General features: G+C 42.3%; 1 protein-coding gene across 1 annotated transcript in view; it reads right to left on the reverse strand.

The window, feature by feature from the left end:
• Nucleotides 1–22,566, reverse strand: part of PTPRN2 (protein tyrosine phosphatase, receptor type N2) — an 870,593-nt gene that overhangs the window by 561,421 nt on the left and 286,606 nt on the right. Inside the window, exons 7-9 of the mRNA XM_019528486.1 lie at nucleotides 12,741–12,980; nucleotides 7,996–8,036; nucleotides 4,426–4,796 (exon numbers count right to left, since the gene is read on the reverse strand). Coding sequence (XP_019384031.1) covers nucleotides 4,426–4,796; nucleotides 7,996–8,036; nucleotides 12,741–12,980 — 652 coding nt within the window. The remainder of the gene's footprint in view (nucleotides 1–4,425; nucleotides 4,797–7,995; nucleotides 8,037–12,740; nucleotides 12,981–22,566) is intronic.

Consider the following 22,566-nt stretch of genomic DNA (forward strand, 5'->3'; position numbering starts at 1 on the left):
CCTCTGTTGGGCTTTAGACTACACTACTCTTTCAGTTGTAAAGAGAAAAAGAAAAAGTATATTCCACATTACAAAAAAGCTTGGCTAATAAAAAACTGACAGATAGGAACTACAATATATTGCTGTATGTAGGAAAAGAAGAAAAATATTAAACATGCCAAGACAGTGATATTGTCAAGTGAGAAACTACATTTAGCATTGTATTTCAACAGCCTATTTACTGTGTACAAATTGTTTCTTAAGTAACTGCTAATATCAGTTCTGTAACCTTGAAAATCCTAACTGCAAATGCTTGAGGGAAGTCCCTGCATGTTACACGCTAGTCCAGTGTTTAGACATATTAAAGACAGGCTTTAATTATCAACTCAGATCTTGAGCTCTCTTATACTTCTACATTTTTAATATCTTTCTTGACTGTTTCTGTGTTTTAAAGTGTCTTAAAACTTAAAGACACATAACACCCTCCCTTTCTCACCATCCACATGCAAACACACATACACAGAATAGTAGATCAAATGTTAAACACATTTCCTGAATACTTATGGAACCCATTAAAGATAAACAGAGTGCACTTCCCATCAGGCTAGCGAATTAAACATTTTGCTACAACTCCAATGCTGTGACTTCTTCATCTGAATATGGCAGGGTAGCATATACTTGTAGTAATACAATTTGTTCCTATTGGTTAACTGTGACAGTCAATACAGGATCTATACTAAGAAAATGTAATGCTGTAGAAAAGATACTAAAGATATTAAAACTAAACAAGCATGAATAATTTTAGCCATCACTACACAGCTACATACCCCAAAAAACAGAAGTGCTGGTGCACCAAAATTAAAGTTAAACAGCATTTTGTACAAACCAGGAACTAGACAGTCTCTGTACCTTCTTCGTGATACTGTTCCAATTACTCTGTAGGGCCCTATTATACACTAGGAAAATAACCAGTTGCTCACAATGGTTGTCAGCAATGGGTCCCTCCTGGCCCTTCCTCAACTGTCGTAGAAAATGCTTTAACTTCTCATGTACAGTGGATAAATCCATTTCTAACACAGTTAAGAAAAATCTGTGGTGGATAAAAAACTTATTAAAAATGGGATTTTTAAAATTTTAAACTAGCTTTGTATTTAATTAAATATACTTTAAAAAAAGAAATCCATGTTAAATTATGATGTCCCCTAGAAAGATCCACATTTTTAAAAAGTAATCAGCAAGGACTATAATTTTGTAAGTTAAACCCCCAAACTGATAGAAATTAGTAGCTAAACACCTAGAACCAGATTTTGTTTAAAGTGCTAATCAATCTTAATCCATGTGCAGAGAAAATAATTCTCTGTTTCAGTTTTATTTAGCTAGTTCACTTCGATGAATAGTTCATAACATACTGAAAAATTATAAGGACTTAAGAAAAGCAGGGAAATTTGGTTTCTTCACCCAATTTGCTAACAAAAGTGAAGTATGAAAAGATGAAATCTACCAGTTCAAAAGTCCCAAAGATCATGCAACTAGACTTTCCTAACTGCCGCTAATACATCCTAATAAAGCAGTTATGTTTTATATCTAAAATACATTGACAGACTTCCTTTTCTGTATTCTCCCCATTTAAGATTATTTTTATTAAACAATATAGTTTCAAAGTTCTGCTTTTGTGTATTTTTAATTGAATGTCAGTATTTGCCTAAATGCAACTTGACACAAATAACATGAAAAAAAAATCTTCATCTTATGTAAGAAATTGTTTACCATTTTCTATCATAAAAAACACAAAACTAAACAGCTGCAAAATGCATGTTAATGTATATAATTGCTCAATCAGATGTCTGAATATATTGTGTCCTCTTAGCTACTGAAAAGTAGCACCAAATTTTTGTATATAGACTACATTTACTAGGGGTGCACTGATAGGGAAATTTTGGGCAATACCAATGGCCAATTTTTAACGAGCCATTTTGGCCAATACCAATCTGATTCTGATCAGCAGCCAGGCAGCTTGGAGAGTGGTGTCCAGCTGGTAAGTCTATTGTGGGGGCAAGGGTGAGGGAAGGGGTGGGGCCGATCAAGGCCCCCAAGGTGAGAGGGAGTTGGACATGAGCAGGCACTGCACAGCCAGGGTGGAGCTGCAAGCTCCTCATCCAGGGGGCGCAGGAGTGGGGTTGGCTCCCACTGCTGCATGCACCCTGAGAGGACATGGGGGGTGTGCCCCAGATATGTCCATGGGGCAGGGCAGGATGGGGAAAGGTAGCCTGCTGCTGTGGGCTGGGGTCGGGGCTCTTTCTGGCAGGGGGTCTGGGCCAGGATGCACTTGTGACAGGCAGCAACACTAGGAGGGGTTTATGGGGGGGCTGCACCCACCCCAAAATTTGCCATAGCTCCCCCAAACCCCCTTCCCAGAGCCACCACCACCTACCCTGAATGCAGCATGGCCCAGTTCCCTGCTGGGAACAGCCCGGCGCTGCCCCAGCCTCAGCCCGCAGTAGCAACCCACCCTGGCCCTGTGCAGATCTGGGGGCACATGCCCCCCCATGCATCCCCTGGGGATGTGTATAGTGACAACAGCCACCCCCCGCCCCCAGGTCCCCCAGATGAGCTGCTCACAGCTCCATCCTGCACTCTGTCCCATCTGGGCACTGCCTGCCCCTGCCGCAGCCCCACTCCCTCCCACACTGCTGGGGCCCGGATCTGACCCCTCCACCACACACCCCTTCCCTCACAACAGACTTACCAGCTGGATCTGGCTGCTCTCCACACTGTCAGGCTGCACTCCTGGCTGCCTGTGTGCTGTGCTGAAGCTGCGTACATACACGGGGCATTTACTGGTGGCACTATTGGCCACATCAGCTAAAAGAAGCCAATTACTTATACAGTCAATTTTCCTTACATCGGTGCCGATTTTATATGGGACCAATGTATCAGTGCACGGCTACCACTTGAAAAGCAACAAGCCTTAGTGTTTATGTAGCAGAGTGGACTGCACTTTTAAGACACAAGAAGTCTGCAGCTGGCCAACTAATCCTACTCACTACACTTAAGGAATGTTAGACTCCAAGAAGAAAGAAAATTGAAGCAGTTAGCAGGCTTCTGGGAAGGAAGGTAGGCAGCCAGCTCCTATACAGAACCTATGGGATGTGAAGACTGGGTACATAATTTATAGAATAGGAAGACCAGATTAGAAGACACCCTATAAAGAAGGCCATAGAACATGAAAGTACCATCCCTGTGAGGGTACCTAATGTGTGGAGAGATATGCCTCAGGAGGATGACCAGGGAAGCTGCACGGATTTTCCAGGCTGAAACCCCAAGGAACATACAATCCTGATTTCCTCTCTTACCCATAGTGAAAAAGGTTTCTAAAAATTAAGGGGAAGATCACTGACTACTACCACAAAAGGAAGAACACAAGTCTGGCCTAATCAGAGGACTAAGCCAGACCTCAGGAAACTGAGAAAGACAGCAAGAACTAGACGTGCAAGACCCAATTTTCTCCAGAAGGAAGTGTTCCAGAAATGGTGAGCCTGCTTCAACCCACCGACTAGTGAGAAGATACTTTTCTTTAGGAAAATATAAAGGTAAAACAGTATTAAATCAAGTTTTTAAAAACAGATTTTCTGCTTCCTGATTTAAATCATGATTAAAATTGGTGATCTAATTCATATTGATCAAGGTAAAAAGTGATCAATCCACCATGCAGTCACACTTTAACAATGCTGAACATCAATTCTCTCTTCTACCCTAGCAGTTAATCATTTTCAGTACTAATTGGGAGAGATGACTCACAAAATATAAACTTTGTATTCAGAAAAAAGTGTAAAACACTAAATTAAAATGTCTGAAAACCTAAACTTCCACCCATTTCCCCCCTCTTTAAAACACTGTACATCACTGTAGAAAGAGCTGTCTTTTTGAAAGTAAAGCCTTAAATGTCAAATTCATTAGCCATGACCTGACATCATTAGGTTTTTCTTTCTGAGGTAGCACGTGTATGTGATGTTTGGATCCCTATTTATATTATTTTCAGATCCAAATAAATCTGTAGATGAAATATAGTGCTGTTATTGTGTAGCACTTTTCTGAAAAATGACTCAGACATTGGTATTTAGGTTACTTTGAAGTCAAATATTTAAAGCACACATCCTTAACCATAAATATACTCTGACATATGAGGTCCTTGGGACATCAGAAGACTAAGTGAATACCGACCAGAGGCCTGCATCTATTACGCATCTTCTATAGAGAAGGAATGACAGTTCTACTCTTCTTTATTTTCATTAAAGTACTAAGCTACTTGCAAACAGTTTTAAGAAGTATTAAAAACTGGAACAGTAAATAGCATCTTCCTCTGTCATAGTCATATTTCATCAGCTACAAACATTTTACTTTTTCCCCATTTAAAAAAATGCAATGCAAATTTGCCACTATACTTACTCTTTCTCTGTTACTATATAGCCATATTCTTCCTCCTCAGAAGATTTCACTTCTAGCTGTAGGCCCTGTCCTTTCTGTTTCTGAGGTTCTTCACTGGAGCTTTTATCTTGCATCAAAGCATTCTTAATCCAGTAGTGGATCTCAGTCAGCTCTTTGGAGTCAGGTTCAGATTCAGCTTTTTTTTCTGGTGTCAGTTCTCTTGAGAAAGTTTCACTCTTCACATTTTCAACCCCAGCTTTTACTTCTTCTGAGGAAGAGGAGGAAGAATCGGGATCTTCAGATTTTTTGGTTTTTTTCTGAAAAGATTCTTCAGGCAGATTTTCAGTTAATGTGTTCTCATTCAAGAAGTCCAGTAGTTTTGCACTGTTGTCCTGTATTAAGAAAATACCATTCTTTGTAACATTGAATACATAGAAATACGGGTCTCCTTATCATTTGCCCAGTCCTGCAAACCCTTACTCCTGTGCTTGGGACTACTCACATAGATGGCTAAAGAATCTAACTCCAAGGCTAAGTACAGACAGTCAAAAAGCTCAAAGCTAAATCTATTCAAACTTTGCAGGTTAGTCTAAACTGTAGATTAAACCAATAAACAAGTCAACAGACATTCACTTTTGAGTCCAGCAATGCAGCCACATGCTTGCAGTGGCTCAGGCCAGAAGCTAGGGGGTGCCAGAGCACAAATACCTGCTCAGCTGGAGCAGACAGCTTGGGCCAAAGCTAGCCTACACACCCTGGCGGGGTGGGTTGCAGGGGATGTGCAAAGCATTGTGGGATGCTGAGGGATTGTGAGTTAACTTGAATTTGGAAGGGATCTGGGACAAAAGTTCAATACACTGATTTAACCTAAACTAGTTAAGCCTGATACTACATCAATCCAGGTTTATCTTAAACTGGTTTCAGCCATTTTGAAAGCAGTTTAGGCGCACTGAACTTCTGTTGCATCACAGATTGGAACTGGCTTCCTATCACTTATACAGGTTTATATGCACTTCCTGTCCCCAGACCTTCAGATGTCCACTTATTTAAATAAAATATGAAGAATAGTCATAGGACAGCATAAATACATACCAAAACTATAATAATGCAAGTATATGAACAATCTACTGAAATCATCCAGTGTATCATTAGAATTATGTGAGTTATATTCAAAGACAGACTTAAGCCCTAAAAATAACTTGACAGTTAAAAAATATCATTTCAAAATGACATCTCTCCTGAGGTTGACAACCTTTAGGCTCTTTGTTAAAAGTTCCCAGGACAAAGCTGGGAGAATACCACAAAAACAGGTTTCACTAACATTTATTTGGGAAGAAAAAAAAGTCTCAAATATTTAACATAAGGTAGTATGGTAGAATTTAGTGCACGGTCATTTCTTATTTTTATTTTTATATATCCTGACGGGAGAAAACTTTTCTTATCAAGGATGAAGAAGAGAAAAAGCAACAGAAATAAGTATCTGTTGAAAACCGGACACAAGTATCTGCATAGCTGTTTTTTTGCTTCCAAGTCATCACATCATGAGTGGAACGTGACTTGTACAATACTGCATGAATACTGAATTGTTACTAGTAAACTGATGGACAAACACTTTGTTAGCAATCCATAGGATGAAGCATGATTGCAGGAATGATCAGTCAAATGAAGTTAAACAATGAACACTTTAGTACAATTAAACATATGCTCATGGAGAATTTGCAAACAGGGAAGTCTAAGCCCATTATATAAATTTCTGCTCAGCCAGGTCTGTCTGACAGCATGATGCAGGATGGTACCTTGTGCTCTCCTGTGTTGGGCTGTATTCTATTTTCTTATATCCCTTATTCTAAATGTCACTACAAGATCTAAATTATTGGCATTCCCCTTCAGAACAGTGGTAAATAGCTCAGTTCTTCCAAGCTGTTTTAAGTGGGTAGTTAAAATTCCTATTGAGTTTCTCTTTGAGCTTCTCCTCTTGCATGTTCTCTGGTAGATGGGTAGTAACAGATTGTGAAAGCATTGCAGATAGTTCCTTTATGGTTCAAATGTAGACTGAAAAATATCTCCTCTGATGTATACCAGTTTGAAAGGATTATTTTAGATTTGGTAGTGAAAAGGGGGGATGAGACTTATGAATAGAGAACAGATTTTGATTTCTTAAATTTCTTTAAGATCTCATCAGTTACCTACTGAAAAACTCCCAAAAAGAGCCTCTTTATTCATATGAGTCTTGAGAGGAGAGATAATCAATGACGGTGTTGACAGCATCCCCCATAACAGCAATTTAATGGGTATGGAAAAAGTATTTCAAATGGGATCCTTTGATGCTTGGATTGACTTCCCCCTTGGGAAGAGCCTGAGTTTGCCTGATTTCAGCCCACTGCAAGTTTATAGAATCATACAAAATTAGGGTTGTAAGGGACCTCAGGGAGGTCTAGTCCAATCCCCTGCTCAAAGCAAGATCATCCCCAACTATAGCATCCCAGCCAAGGTTTTGTCAAGCTGGGTCTTAAAAACCTCCACGGATGGAGATTCCACCACCTCTCTGGGTAACCTGTTCCAGTGTTTTACTACCTTCCTAGTGAGAAAGTTCTTCCTTATATCTAACCTAAACTTCCCTTCCTGCAACTTGAGACCATTGCTCCTTGTTCTGTCGTCTGCCACCACTGAGAACAGTTCAGCTCCATCCTCTTTGGAGCCCCCCTTCAGGTAGTTGAAGGCTGATGTTACATCTCCCTGCAGTCTTCTCATCTCCAGACTAAACAAGTCCAGTTCCCTCAGCCTCTCCTCAAAGGTCACGTGCCCTCTATCTGTTTTTCTTGCCCTTCACTGTTGGTGAAGCTGACAGGTATGTAGTTCCTGGATCCTCTTTCTTCCCTTTCTTAAAGATAGGCACTATATTTGCCTTTTTTCATTTTGTCTGGGATCTCTGAAAACCTGTGGCAATCAAAAAAGATAAGGGCCAGCAGCTCTGCAGTCACATCAGCCAACTCCCTCAGCACCTCCGGTGCACTGCGTCTGGCCTTATGGACTTGTATATGTTCAGCTTTCCTAAATAGTCCTTAGTCTGTTCTTTCACCAGTGTTAGCTGCTCACCACCTCCCCAAACTGTGCTGCCATTTGCAGTAGTCTGGAAGCTGACTTGGCCAGTGAAGACTAAGGTAAAAAAAGGCATTGAGCACTTTAGCCTTTTTCACCATCAGCTGTCAGTGCATTGCCTCCCCCATTTGGGAAAGGACCCATACTTTGCCTGATCTTCCTCTTTCTGCTGACATACTTGTAGAAACTCTTCTTGTTTCTACCTGTTTACTCAAGATTTACCTGACAAGTTGTAAAAGTATTTTTTTTGTTTTTGTTTTGGATTTTTTCCTCCACTAAACTGACATTCTAGCAAGTGTTAATTAAAAGAGTATTAATTTATGTACATTCATTTATTGATCACAATACACAGATGTGGGAAGCAAGAATTGAATCTGCAACATTATTTTGTTTCTTTGGGAATGAGTTTTCATGCCCCCAAATAATAATTAAGGGCAAATTATTATTGACATGCTGATGTTGAGCATTTGTTTTTAGCAAATAGGTACTTACCATTTTGTTAGTTCTGGCATCCTCTTCGTGTACTTCATTATCTGTAGGATAAGAACAATGTATATAAAAAGTTATAAACAGATTGAATGATTGTTCAGGTATTGTTCATAGACTGCTTAACTTTTAATGATGGCCCACTTACAGTAGATGAAACATTAAAATGTTTCAGTTCATAAGATATCAATTAAGAGAGTCTAAACAGACTAGGACTTTTCAGCTTATAGAGGACTGCGAGATATTGGATAATGCAAAAAATGAAGAGGTATTCATTATTTATTCTCTCATACAATGCTAGAATCAGGGAACATAAAATGAAACCATTAAGTAATTGGTTAAGTCCAATTAAACTAACCTCTGAATACTGGAAGCTGCAGTGTGAAAGTAGCAGGGGGTAGAAAATACAAAGTATCCTATCCAAGAATATCCACTTTCTGCTATTGTGCAAGACATGGTCCTGGGAAAAAATGGACCCTGACCTGACCCAATAAATGGCAGTTCTATATTCTTACTGAAAATTAAGCAATACAATTTGTTGCTCTGGCTCCATTTGTATGGCAAACTAGTGCAAAAATCAATAGAATTGTATAATCAAATGAAGAGTGCACTGTAATAATGAAAGCAATAGCATGTCTTTACTTTGGTTTATAAATAACTAAGAAAAATTAATAAAATTACTCTAGTTACAGCATCTTACTTATACAATAAACAAAAAGCCACAACATATACATTGTGCATGTGCAGTTTGGAGAATCAATGCTTGTGTGACTATGGTACATTATTGTGAAAGAATCAAAAGCCACATTTCCATACATATTGAAGAGACTTCCAAAATCCACTACATCCTACAGGTAAATCATAGCCATACTTCCCAATCACATCATTACTGGAAGTCAAATGTGGCGGGGGTTGTTTGTTTAGACAAAAAGGTTATAAGAAATAGTTCTCAATAATCTGTCCCACTGAGATTCAGGAAAAACCCACAGGACTATTTCATTTCAAAACAGACACGGTGGTGAGTCACAAAACCTTAAGAACTGTCAAAAATAGTAGAAGTCTTCCTATAACCTTACAGTCAACTGTTTGTTCACTTTTTAACCAAAAAGTAACTTAAAACTCATATTGGTCACAAATATGAAAAGAGTGGTACTATCTGGGACACTATAGCTAGGAACAGAAGTTACACATAAACTAATTTAAGTGACAGGAAACTGGTTTAAACCTGTAACAGAACATAAGTTCAGTGCACATAAACCAGTTTCAAAATGGCTGAAACCAATTTAAGATAAACCTACCTGAATGTAGTATCCGACTTAACTGATTGGTGTCAAACAAATTTATAGAACTTCTGTTCCAGACCCTTCCTGGTTTAAGTTAAATCAGAGTCCCTCAGCATCCCAGCATGCTTTTTATCCCTGGGCTGGGCTGTGCTGTCTGCTCCAGACAGCAGGGCTAGCCCCACCCCTTTGCTCTCTACCTGGAGCAGGGGCGGGGGTGTGGCCAGATGTTGGCCCAGCATGGCCCCCTAAGGCTAAAGAGGCAGCGAGGAGGTTTATTCCCTCTCCCTCCCCCTGAGGACTGCAGCCTGTCAGGTTACCACCCCCGCACACGCATGCAGGTGTGGGAGTGTGGTCAGAGCTGGCTGGCTGGCACAGTCCTGCCATCTACCTGCCTCACCCCTGGGGAGGCCAAGCTGGGATGGCCCAAGGGCGCTGCTGAGGGTGGGTAAAGAGGGGACATCCTGGGCTGGGCCATGGGGGCACTGCCCTTCCCAGCCAGCTGCAGCTCCTGCTGGGGCTACAGGAACTGTACAGCCAGATTGCTCCCTGCTCCCCACACCCAGGCTGCGCCTGGCCATCATGGTGCCACAGGTGGCTGGGAAGGGGACTTGTGTGTTGGCAGCCACTGCCACTGCCACACCCGCTGCATGATGTTTGTTTGTCCGCACTCTGCAGGGGATCAGCAGTGGCTACAGATACAGAATCCCCCGCAGTGGGAAGCTGTTGGGCTCCAGGCTCACTGGTACCTCCAAGCCAGCCAGGGCAGCTGCAGGCACAATTAACACATCCCGTGTGGCCAGTCTGGCTGCTAAGGTGCCTGCTCACATCTGCAGTGGTATCTTCTCCACGCTGCTGCCTGGTCAGCCACCACCTGTGTGAGACAGGCTGGGCTGTCACAGAGCCACAGCCAGCTGGGAAGGGCCCTGCCCCCACAGCCCATCCCAAACCAGCCCACCTCTGTTAGGGCTGAGTGGGGCCAGATGCGGGCATTGCTTAAGGCAGGCGCAGAGGGGCTGGGCTAAGTTGCACTGTAGGGGCCAGGCCCTTTCCATCTGGCTGCAGCTTCATGATAGCTGGGCCCAGCCTGGGTGTGGGGAGCCCGGAGCAATCCAGATGCATGTCTCCCACAGTCCCAGCCCAAGCCCCAGCCAGCTGGGAAGCACCCTGTTCCCATGGGCCAACCCAGCCTGGCCACCTTGCCTAGGGCTGGGGTTAGGGCTGACATGGGCCAGCCCACAAGCACTGCTGAGGGCAAGCACAGAGGGGCTGGGCCCTTCCCAGCCAGCTGCAGCTTGGGCTGGGGCCACAGGAGCTGTGCAGCTGGAGTACTCTCAACTCCTGCACCCAGGCCAGGCCGGGCTGTCAGGCAGCTGCTGTGGTAGACAGGGCTCCTCACTCCTCTTCCTCTACCGCTTCAGGGTGGGGCTCTGTATAGCACTGCCTTGGGGCTCAGGGCTGGACGGCTACAGTGGTAGACCCCACTGTGGGGCAGAGGGGGAAAACCTGTGCTCCCAGCTCCCCACGCCCAAGCTGGGCCAAGCTGTCAGGGAACCACTGCAGCGGGCAGGGCTCTTTCCTTCTTTCTCCTCCCCCTCCACAGGGCCAGACCTCTGCTCTCGCTGCTCGGTGTCAGCTGGGGGCCAGGATCTGGCCATACTCCCTCTTCCCTCCACCATCCAAAAAGCCTAGCAAGGTCTGCTTCCCCTCTCCCCCTCTAGGCACATCTGGGCTGGAGTCCCTGCAGGCCAGGGTGGAGGTTTAAACCTCTCCATAATCATACTCAGGCCCAAAGGGGCCTGGCCAACCCCACCCCTCAGGTCAGCTTCCCTCAGTCAGTGCCGAAGGGAAGAGAATACTTATTCTAGCACCCCTCCTCTCCCCCTTCCCCACACCCCAGCTTCTGGCCTGAGCCACTGCAGTTTTGTGCCTGTGTTTTCTGGAATAAAAAATGAATGTCTATTGACTTGCAAATCGGTTCAACCTATTGGTTAGACTAACCTGCAAATGTTGAATCAATTCAGGCTCAAAGTTTTTGAATGTCTGTACTTAGCTTACATCTTCTATCATTTTAGTAGGACACGTTGAAACTATCGCTTCTCAGCCTTTTTTAGGCTAAGAACATGTATACCACTTTGTGGCAAATCCAGACCTTTTCATGGTAATCACTATTAGGTGACTTTTGTATTCCTGGGACCACCAGGAAGAACTGTGTCTGACCAGTACGAAGTAAACATCATGAATCTCCATAGTAGGGGTGTGTGAAATGGGCCATATTCAATTCAGATTCTGATTCAGCCCAAAATCGGGGACACTGATTTGATTCGTTGATTCAGATCACTGTCCTTATTTGATTCAGCCGAATCTGAAGATTTGATGCTGATTCAGAGAATCAGTGATTCAGCCCTAGACACAACTTTAAACATTTTTTCTACATACCTCAAGGTACCAGGCACGACTCATGAATGCTGCAATGGTGGGGTAGATGGAGCACCCCACAGAAGTGTGGGGGGGGCCCTTGTGTGCTCAGCAGCAGACACTTCCCCCCACCGTGCTCCCCCAGCTCGGCAATCGGCTGCAGGGGGACCCCAGGTGCCCCCCAGCTGCAGAAGGCACTAGTCACCAAGCTGGGGGGCAAGGAGGGGGGTGTGCCCCGCACACTCCATAGCCGACCCAGAAGTGGACCGGAAGTGCTTCTGGTCCACTTCTGGGTCCTCCGCTGAGCATGCTGGAGACCACCCTCCGCTCCCATGGGATGCTCCATCCACCCTACCATCTCAGCATTCATGAGCTGCCTGGTACCTTGAGGTAAGTATAAAATACATTTAAAGTTGTGTCTATGTCCAAATCATCAGATCTCTCTGAGTCAAATCAGAGGGTTCTGATTTGATTCAGAGAAGTTAAAGGGTCTCCTGATTCGATTCAGATTCGGCAATTCGGCCATCAAATCAGTCCAAATCAGCAACTGAGCCTTTGCACAACCCTACTCCATAGCTGCCTACGCTGAAAAAGGAAGACTTTGCTGGTATATATTTGCTTGCCTGAGTGTTTCTTTCATGGCTAATGATGGTTCAGAAAAGAATTAATGGTTGCAAAGCACAGTTTTATCATCCATGCATTTAAAAACTACATCAACATTTTTTGAACAAAAATGATTGTTGGCGTCATTTTGTTTTAATATCTTACTCTCAAAATTTGCCTTTCAACATAACAGAATGTAAAATAGGTTTATCCTATTCATGGAACTTGAAAATCCAGAGTTCACCAAGATATTTCCCTCATCTTTACCATTCTTTATAATAGGGGAGTATTGTAAAGAAGGAGATTTAAAAAGCAAGACCACAAAACTTTCCTCTGTTCTGTTTCCTTTAAAACTGTTGAGGGAGCAACAGTCTCTACTGTTAAAATATAAAATAAGGAGGAAAATGAGTGTAAATTACTTTTGTGATATTTAGCTTTTTGGTCTAGTACCTTGAATGCTAACATTGGCATCCTTTCTTGTTCCTCCTTGGGCATCTACTTCCTTGACTTTTGCTTCTGTCCTCGCTCCTTCAACCTTTCCAACTCCATTTTCCGTTTCTTTTTCCACATCAACAACTTGAATGGCATCAGCAATAATATCAGCTATCTCATCCAACTCCAACGGACTAAGATTATCCACATTCACCTTGTGTTTCTTCAGGTCTTTCAATACATCCTGGATGAAAGTTTCTGAATCACAAAAACAACACAAACATTGCATTTAGTCACGTGAAAGAGATGCTTTCTGCAAATGCTATATACCTATAATATTTTCAGAAATATATCAGCCCTGTTCCCTTTATGGAAGTTGTATGACAAACAATATAATGGTTCAGTGCATGCTAAAAGGCTGGCAGCTGACTGCATTAGACAGGGCTTGCACTGGATTTCAGGAAGGGGGCTTTTGCACCATCTTGTGCCAGATAATAAAAGATGCATGTCAATATGCCTCAGCAAGCTGTTCTAGTGACGTGGGTGCAAAACTGCTGCTGTTTTTCTTTACGCTAAGAAAAGCTAGCTTCTTCTGTGGCAACCTAATTTAACTTGACATAAACAGACTTCACCACAGCTAATCAAGACAACTGTTAAGATAGCAGAATGGCTATTTGACCGTACTAAAATAGCAGAAGCAAGATTACTGCTATTACCTGTAAAAATCTTTGCATGATTCAGTGTACATTTCAGCTCTAACCATTACAGTACTCTATGAAAGGGCAACTGTTAGACACTCTTTGAAATGTACATCTTGTCTAGCCTTTAAGTAGTGCTTCAAGTAAGAGACAGCTAGAAATGAGGACTTCAGATGCTTTACTGTGTGGTTTTGTTTTTTGTCAGTCTAAAACATTATTATTAAAATTTTAAGCAAACAAAACTCAAGTATCTTGGTTTTAACAAAAACATCTCTTATCCATTCAGAAGTGTTTTATATCAGGATATGAAATGGACTTATTTTCTAAACCTTTTCATTTCTACTAACCAAATAAAGTGAGAATTTCCAAGTGAGAATTTTACCTAAGTGCTGCTTTGACTTATCAGCTATGGATAGAAAGGGAAAACTGTTTTTTTAATCAGGCTGAAGAAAGACAACAGAAGCCAAAATCTCCATGTGGGCAAGACAAGGCAGATGAATTGGATCTACTTTGTATGTTTTAAAAAAGAACAAACATCATGCTTTAAAAACATTGCCACATCAATGCTTTGAAGGAAGAAAAGTTTGAGGGTAATGGAGATTAAAGATGAATTAATTAGATGGGGTGAATTTGGACAACTGAAAATATGGAGCATCTGACTATCCATGCTCACATGTTCATTGAAGAGGGCACTGCAAACCTCATTCAAATCTTCTTTGGAGTAGCCTCACTTAATAAAGTCTACTTATGGCCATCCGCTTATCACTACTAATTCAATACTGTGCACATGCAATGCAAACATATAAAAAGAGTCATTTTTATAGCAATACTACTGGGCATGAAAAACAACTAGAAACAATTAGCCTTGAATGCTCAGTGAAAGGGGGCTGAAAATGCTTCAAAAGGTTCTTCCAGGCATTTTCCTCCTAAGTATATTTCACATACTGGGATAATCTTAACTGCTATTGGTAGTATCCAATTCTGCCAATACCCACATCAATGCTTGGTTTCAAAGTACAGTTTTAGACACCTTAAGATATAAGCAGCAATGTAAAAAGATATAAAGCTCAAATATACAATAATGGTTCAAAATGTGCCTTCCAAATGAGACTAAAGTGCCACACTGAAATGGGCAGGGTGTATGCCTTGCAGCAGTAGAAGGACATGTGCAGTACAATTACAGTTAAGCTTTTGGATAGTGGCAGTTGGGTACTAAAAACTGAAAGATTCTGAACAGCATCATACAAGCACTATTGTATTTGGGGAGATAAATATTTTTCTACTAGCATGTAGAATTAGGAATGTCAATATTTCTGCTGTTTGATAATGTTACATATTAAAGATCAAATGGGTTTCCCTCAACCATGTTGTCTACAAGAGCAGGTAAGTCTAAAACTCTTCACCCTGACATGCAACAGAGAAACTTTATTCAGACTTGATCAATAGGAGTCTTAGAAGCTCTTCACAAGATTAGAAGCTCAGCGGTTGTCTTAGAAGATAAGCCATTAGGAAAACATGCTGAGGGTATGCTGTGGAACACTGTAATGTACTGTTACCAGAAAAATCATTAACATTCAGTCTCTGGAGAGACGAGACTACAGCCCATCAGTGATCAGGACTTCATCTGTAATCTTGGGCACAAAATATACAGCTACAATTTCCTTAATTATCATCATCCAGTCAGAAGAGGCAAGAAAGATGCATCTATAGCCTGACCTTTTACTGTCACACCTCAGAAGTACAAGAACACAATCCAATACCCATCAAGCTACCCTATGAAATATTACAGCATAATAGAGATTCTAACCACCCAGAGAAGGAAATGGCAGTGGTTCAGAAGGTGGCACGCAAGTGACCAGACATAGCATAACCAGCAGTTGGTTACACTAATCATTACTATAAGCTGAAGCTATGATTTAGTATAATTAGCTACTTAAATGAAAGGTCCTGTGCTCTATTTCACTGAAACTCATGACTGATTTAACTGGACAAGTCAATTGCTTCCATTATTTTGCTGGCCAAGCTGGTTGTCATTAGGGGGTTGCGAAGCTTCAATCACCAATTTGATTCGGAGAAGTTTCGGCCCAATTTGGAGGACAAATCACCAGATCCAAATCAAATTGGGAGACCAAAAAAAGTCTCTGAATCAATTTGGAAAAGATTTGGAGATTTGGAAGGCAGTCTTTCAGGGGAAGAGAAACTGAGAAGGGGCGGGGGGGGAAGACTGACATCTGTAGCTGGCCAGTGCCTGTGATCTTTCTCTGAGTCCCCTTCCAATCCCCAGTGCTCTGGGGAAGGGACGTAGAAACAGCACATAAGCCTCCATCTGCAGCCTTTCTTTCCCTTTTGTGAGCTGTTTCTGCCTAGGTACTGGGAAGGCGCCTGTTGCAGGCTACCATCTCTGCTGGTTTCATCCCGCTGTGTTTTAACACGCACACGCACACGTGCGCACGCACGCGTCATAAGTTTTTCTTGTCAGCACCTTGAGATACAGCTTCCCAGAACCCCCTGCACCTATCTCCTTGAAACTTGGCAAATTACATGCCCTCAAAGGAGCTATCATCCCTACTGTTTTCATCCAAATCTGCCAAAAAACGAGAACGTTATAGGTATTTCAGTGATTCCCCATTATAGTGTGTGGCCAAATCACCAAATCTCTCCGAATCAGCACTGAATCTTCCAAAGCCAATTCAGCCAAATTGATTTGGGACAGCGATACAAATCTCCAAATCGAATCACTGTCCTCTAAATTGGCTAAATCTGAATCAAATACTTCCCTATTCGCACAGGGCTAGTTGTCATGTTTGCAAAGGTTCATTCTACAGTCACTCAGAAAAAGGCTTTGGGATCTTCTGCTTAGCCACACTTCTACAACTTGGCTTAGCGCCATGAAAATGTTCAATCCTAGCAACAAGCATTACACATTTCCACCTTACTATGTTCAGTCAACAAAAGCACACTATCTACATAGGATTCAATTCTCATCAAAAGATAAAATAGCAAGTTATTACAGTTATTTCTACCTATTATTAGTGTTTCTCAAAAAACAATTATTTGCAGCTGACCTGGCCCAATACTAGTGGCTTTGGCCAGCAGAGTTGATTCTACTTTCCCATGCTACTGCTCATCGCTAAAAGGTAAGTTTAAGCATATCACTTGGGCCTGTGCTGAATTGATAGCCTGCACTTGTCATCATATTTCAGTCACTGAACATGTCTGAGGCCTACATACACACTCAATAATGCTAACAAATTATTGCAAAATCCACATTTCTGTGTAGGCACCACTTCTGTTCTGTGCAATTGGTCTGTGTAGCTTCATGCAAATAACCTGAAGCAACAGTCAGGTGCTAAAGAAGCAGAAGATTCAGTTAAAGGGAAGAATTGTTGCAAAAAAACCTGTTGCAACTGTTGCAAAAAAAATTAAACTTTTAAACTCAATTGATACAGACACATCTTCTTTGACAATCCCTTCCAGTTGAGGATGATTATCTTCCATGACTGTCCTATCTGCAGGTCTGAATATGGCTGATGAGGCCAATTCAGCATTGACAGACACTGTTACAACTAGAGCATGTGTTGCTACGAGGGTGGGGCTCCAGATTCTTGATTCGGTCTGCAACACATTATTTCTGCCCCTCCCATTTTTCCACCTCCTGTTGTGATTGTAAGGCCTCCAAGTACTGAGATCCTTGCAGCAGATTCTTTCTCCATTTGGGGTGCTCCTGGGTGATAGTCTTTCCACAAGCTGATGTTGTTGTTGCATTTTTTCAAGTGGCTTTGAGGGCACCCTTGAAGCATTACCTGTGCCTTCCTCCTGAGTGTATGTCTTGACTGAGCTGGGAGAATAAAACTTGCTCCAGGAGTCTGATCTCTGGAGGATATGATTGGCTCAGTAAAGTTAAAGTTGGATGATCATTACCTAGAGAGGATGTTAAGGTTGGTACATCCATCTTCCCACTGGATTTGAAGGCTCCACCTCTGGCAGTGTTGATGGTACTTCTCTAATGACTTGAGATGTCTCCTGTACATTGGTCCACATCTCAGCTCTGTACAGGAAGGTGGAGATCATGACTGCTTGATAAACCATAAGCTTGGTTTTGGATCTGATGTTGTGATCTTCAAACACCCATTTCCTAAGGCATTCCTCAGGAAAATCTGCACTTAGACAAAGAAATCCAACACTGCCTCAAATGTGCATGTCAGACTTCTGTGGGAAATGGTTTCCGAGGTATGGGAAATACTCAGCATTCTCCAGAGTCTCACCAGGAATCTGAATGACTAGATTGCTGATGGAGGACCTTAGTCTTCTGAATGTTAAGTGTCAATCCCATTTTATTGTATGCCTCAATAAATATGTTGACAATTGCCTGAAGGTCTGCTTCTGAGTGAGCACAGATCACAGCACCATCAGTATACTGGAGCTTGATGACTGAGGTCAGGGTGATCTTGCTTTTGGCTCAGACGGTGAAATATTGAGAAGTGTGTTGGACCAATGATGCAGCCTTTCTTAACTCCATCTTACCCTTAAAAGGAGCTGTGACAGATCTGCTACTGAGAACTATTGCTTGCATACCATCATGGAGCAGGCAAAGAGTGGTGATGAACTTTGGTGGGCATCCATATTTCGGAAGGATCCTCCATAGCACTTCTCGGTAGACAGAGTCAAAGGCTTTCACGAGGTCAAGGAAGGCCACATGGAGAAGTTTATGCTGTTCCCAGCATTTTTCCTGCAACTGGTAAGCAGTGAAGATCATGTCCGCTGTGCCTCTTGATGCCTTAAACCCACACTTAGATTCCAGGAAGAGCTATTCAGCAAGTGGAAGGAGATGGTTAGGAGGGTTCTCACAATAATTTTTCCTGTGGTGGACAGCAAGGCGAATCCGCTGTAATATCCACAGTTGGACTTGTCTCCTTTCTTGAAGACTGTCACAGTCATGGCATCTCTGAGGTAATCTGGGATTCCTACATCACTCCAAATTCTTAAGATGAGGACAATGGAGCTGTGTTGTCAGGTCCTCTCTCCACTGCTTGAAGATTTTGGTGGGGATTCCATCAGCTTTAGATGCCTTGTCATTCTTTATTGGCTTAATGGCTTTCCTTACCTCATCAAGGGTTGGAGGAATTCTGAGATCATCTCTGACTGGGTGTTGCAGGATGGAAATGAGAAAACTCATCAACAACAGTCTCAATTGAGAAGGTCTTCAAAATTCTCCTTCCAACTGGTGTTCATGGCTCCCCTTTCCTTCATCAGGTCTCCACCATCCTTAGGTCTCAAGGGGGTTGGTCCTTGAGTGATCAGACTCTAGAAGGCTTTGGTAGTATTGAAAAAAAACACACATATTGTAGATGTCAGTGAGACACTGAATCTTCTTTGCCTTGTCTTCCTACCATTCGTTCTTTATATCGTGGGTCCTCCTTTGGACCTCTGCCTTGGCTTGTTGGAAATTCAATTTCTTTTACTTGGAGTTGGTGTTGATCTACCAAGCACAAATGGCCTTGCACTTGTGGTCAATCAATTCTTGGATCTCTCGGTCACTCTCATCAAACCAGTCTTGATATTTCCTGGTAGAGACTCCAAATGTCTCTTCGCATGTACTGATGGCAGTGGACCTGAAGGCACCCTAAGTACTGCCAACACTCTCACATTGTTGATTGGAATTTGCGGGTTTTTTTGTGGAGGCACTAGCGGAAGCGGTCTCGCTTGATTGGGTCCTTGAGTCCTCCGACACTGACCTTCCATTGGCACTGCGTCTGCTGCAGCTATTGCTTGGAAACAATTTTGAGTGACATTAACTGAGCAGGTGAGTTGGTAATCAGCTGAGGAACTGTTGCTTCTAGCATAGGTTAGGTGGTGTGGACATCATCTTGATTCCAGGCACGAACAAAAATGTAATCAATCAGGGGCCAATGCTTAGACCGTAAGTGTTGCCATGATGTCTTGTGCCTGTTTTTTTCTGGCAGAACAGGGTTTTGGTGATGGCAAGTCCATGTTCCATACATTTGGTCAAAAGGAGGATACCACTGGAGTTGACACTTCCTACTCCTTCCTTGCCAACGGTTCCATTCCAGAGGTTTCAGCTCTTTCCAACTCTGGTGAGAAGAATACATCTGTCTCCCTCCAGAACATCAGAAAGAACTTGATCAAAACTAGCATAGAATTCCTCCTTGGTATCATTGGTGGTGTCAAGAGTCAGGGCATGCAAGCTGATGACAGTGGTGTATTGGCTCACTGCCACTTTGAAATGGAGAGTCATGAAGTGCTCATTAATAATGATAGGAAACTCATTGAGCTGATTTATGAGTTCATTTCTGATGGCAAAACAAACTGTGGAGCCAGCATTTTCCTTCTTTTTTGCCCTTCCAGAAGAAGGTACAGCTGCTTCTATACTCACTGAGCTGCCCATCTCCTGCTCACTGGGTCTTGCTCAGTGCAGTGATGTTGATGTTGTATCACCTGAGTTCTTGAGTCCTGATGTTCCAGGTCCCAAAACTGACTGCGAGTCTTCACTGATTTTGACTGCAGTAAAAGTGATCCCACTGGAAGCAGTTATCCAGTCAGGAAGAAGGTAGATAGACTATTTTTAAGGCACCTTTTCTAGCCCCTCCTTATGTGGGGTGAGCAGAATGGATCCTGAGGAGGGCTGCTCAGTTATAGTTACAGCTGCCAGTTTGTATTCCTGTCTTGTCCAAGTGCTAGATGATCTCCTTGTAATTGCCACAATGCCAGTTCATGACTGGGAGCCTCACATTCCTACTCCTCTTATAATTAGTTGGTCACTAAAGGGCTTGAAAAAGCCTTTTTGATGAAAGACCCCTGTGCATTATTTATCTTATCGTGGAGAAGCTGCTGCACATCAGATTCCACACAGTTTTTGACAGAACAAGACCTTAATCTAATGGCAAGGAGGCCAAGAGAACTGGAGTTTCATTCTGCTGCGGCCTTCCTCTGCCATCACAGCTGTTGAGATTTCAATATCTTCCTCCACCTGCTCTGCTGTTGAGGACTTGCAGACCCATGGCTGGGGGCTGATCAGGCTTCTTATCAGGGATCATTGAAATCTATCTGTCACAGAAAAACATGGAAAAATGAAGACCCTGCATATTATAGTGGTGACCTGTACTTGCCATGTTACAGCACTCTCAAAGGATATATGCATCTCTCATGAGAGAAACCATTGCCATCTGCTGTCCCCACTACAAACTGGTGGTGTTGCTGCTGCTGCTTGGTCCATGACTGCTTATTCATCAGAGTTATCTCTGCTTATTTCACAGCTAACCTTCCCTGAAGGTCATTCCTCTATCTACCACCTGGAGACGTGCTGGGTACCAGTACAGCTCCGCTGCCAGGCACATCACATGGTACATCACAGTAGGAAAGAATGTTTGAAACACTGTGTTTGACCTGACGTCAGGGATGTTATAAAAGATTGGGAGCCTGAAACAATTTCAGCGACTTTTCATGAGTTTGACCGTGAATCTGTGGATGTGAATAGGCACAGCACAGTTAGCGTAATTTGGGAACAACAGAATTTTAGAAGATTTTAGCACAATCTGAGGCATTTTTTTGTCCTGTTTTTTCTTAGAAGAAATAAAGTGTGCAGGCCTTGCTTACAGTACAAATTGTTTTCAGCTTTCTAGTGCATGGATCGCATTAAAAATCCATCTCTTCTCTTTTCATACCCATATACGAAACTTTTATGACATGTCCCAATGTTGCCTGTATTCTACAGTTGGAAAAAACTCATTTTGGTTACCCGAATTGCCTAGATATTAAACTTGATTGTACAAAAAAAACCATCCAAACAGTTGGGGGGGATTAAAAGTGCCTCAAAATCTTAAGAGTTTAAGTCTCATTTTCCAAAATAAGTTAGATCCTTATAAGCCCAAACCTTAGGTTCCTAAGTAATTTTTCTTAAGGCACATTTACAGATCCTTCAGCAGCATTACAGGCTCTGCTGAAGTCCAAAAAAAAAGGATGATGTTTCAAATTATTCCAGGAAAAAAGTGTAAGGCTTTTGTCATGAAATAAAAAGGGAGTTAATGTCGTTTCATTCACTTAACCTTATTAATGTAAGTCAGGTGAGAGGAACTTAGTGGTGGTACCATGTCCAAAGCACCATTAGTTACTGATGCAAAAAGATTAAGTTACAGAGTTCCTGAGTTGCAAGTGGGTACCAGAGGGATATAATTTACATCTGAATTCCAGGGTCATGAGACAGTGATGAGCCATGTAATTCAGATTCAAAGTTCTCCCGTAGTTCAGACCCAGGGTTTGAGTTCAAGCCATCTCTGATTAACAGTGCTATATAAATGTAACATTACTATAATTTTTCTCTCAGGTTCAGTTGAATGTCCCCACATTGCAACAAGCTGCCAAACTGAGTCACTGAACAACAACCTGCCAATATAACCTCATCATTTCAATTTTGTTTCATTTTTTCAAACCCACTTCCTTTCTTTCTATTATCTCAGCAAAGTCTTATCTCCCCAGTCCATTTTCACAAGTCCATAGCCGATAACAAAGCACAGTGTCAGTCTCGATCTCAAACAAAATGGAAATAAGGTGGAGAAAAATCACACAAGAGAAAATGAATGGCCACAGGCCCTACACCAGATTCTACTAACAGGCTCTCTGTGGGTCTTTCTGGTTCATTAAATAAAGCAGAGGTAGAGCAGCATCCTGTCTCCTACATTGTTACTATTTCTGCTCTAGCCAATGTCACTAGGATACTGCCCATCAAAAGAATACCTCCTGAAAAACAGCATCCCACCATTGCTGGCTGCCAACTGGAAAAAAACTAAACATTCAGTACTGTATGCCACCATTATTGAATAGTACTGCCCCTAACTGTTAAAAGGCCAAGAAGAATTATAGAAGTAACCAGAGCCAAGGAATTTGGGAAATACAATGTTTTAAGTATGAGAGAAGGAGTACCAGCAGAAATCTGTTCTGTCTGTCGGTGCCAAGCTGGTAAAATTGAGTTGTTTTTTTAAACAGGGATAAAGAGAGTGAGCCCCTGTGTTTTCCTGGGTCTAATAAATGTGCTGTTCATGTCTGTGTATTTTAAATATGGACATGTCTCCTGCTTGTGCTAGCACACAACCATTAATGGACAGCTCTGCTGACAGGCTGAAGAGCCTATC

Source organism: Crocodylus porosus, unplaced genomic scaffold, assembly GCF_001723895.1.
Source record: "Crocodylus porosus isolate Cpor-Errol unplaced genomic scaffold, CroPor_comp1, whole genome shotgun sequence".
Taxonomy (NCBI): Eukaryota; Metazoa; Chordata; order Crocodylia; family Crocodylidae; genus Crocodylus; species Crocodylus porosus.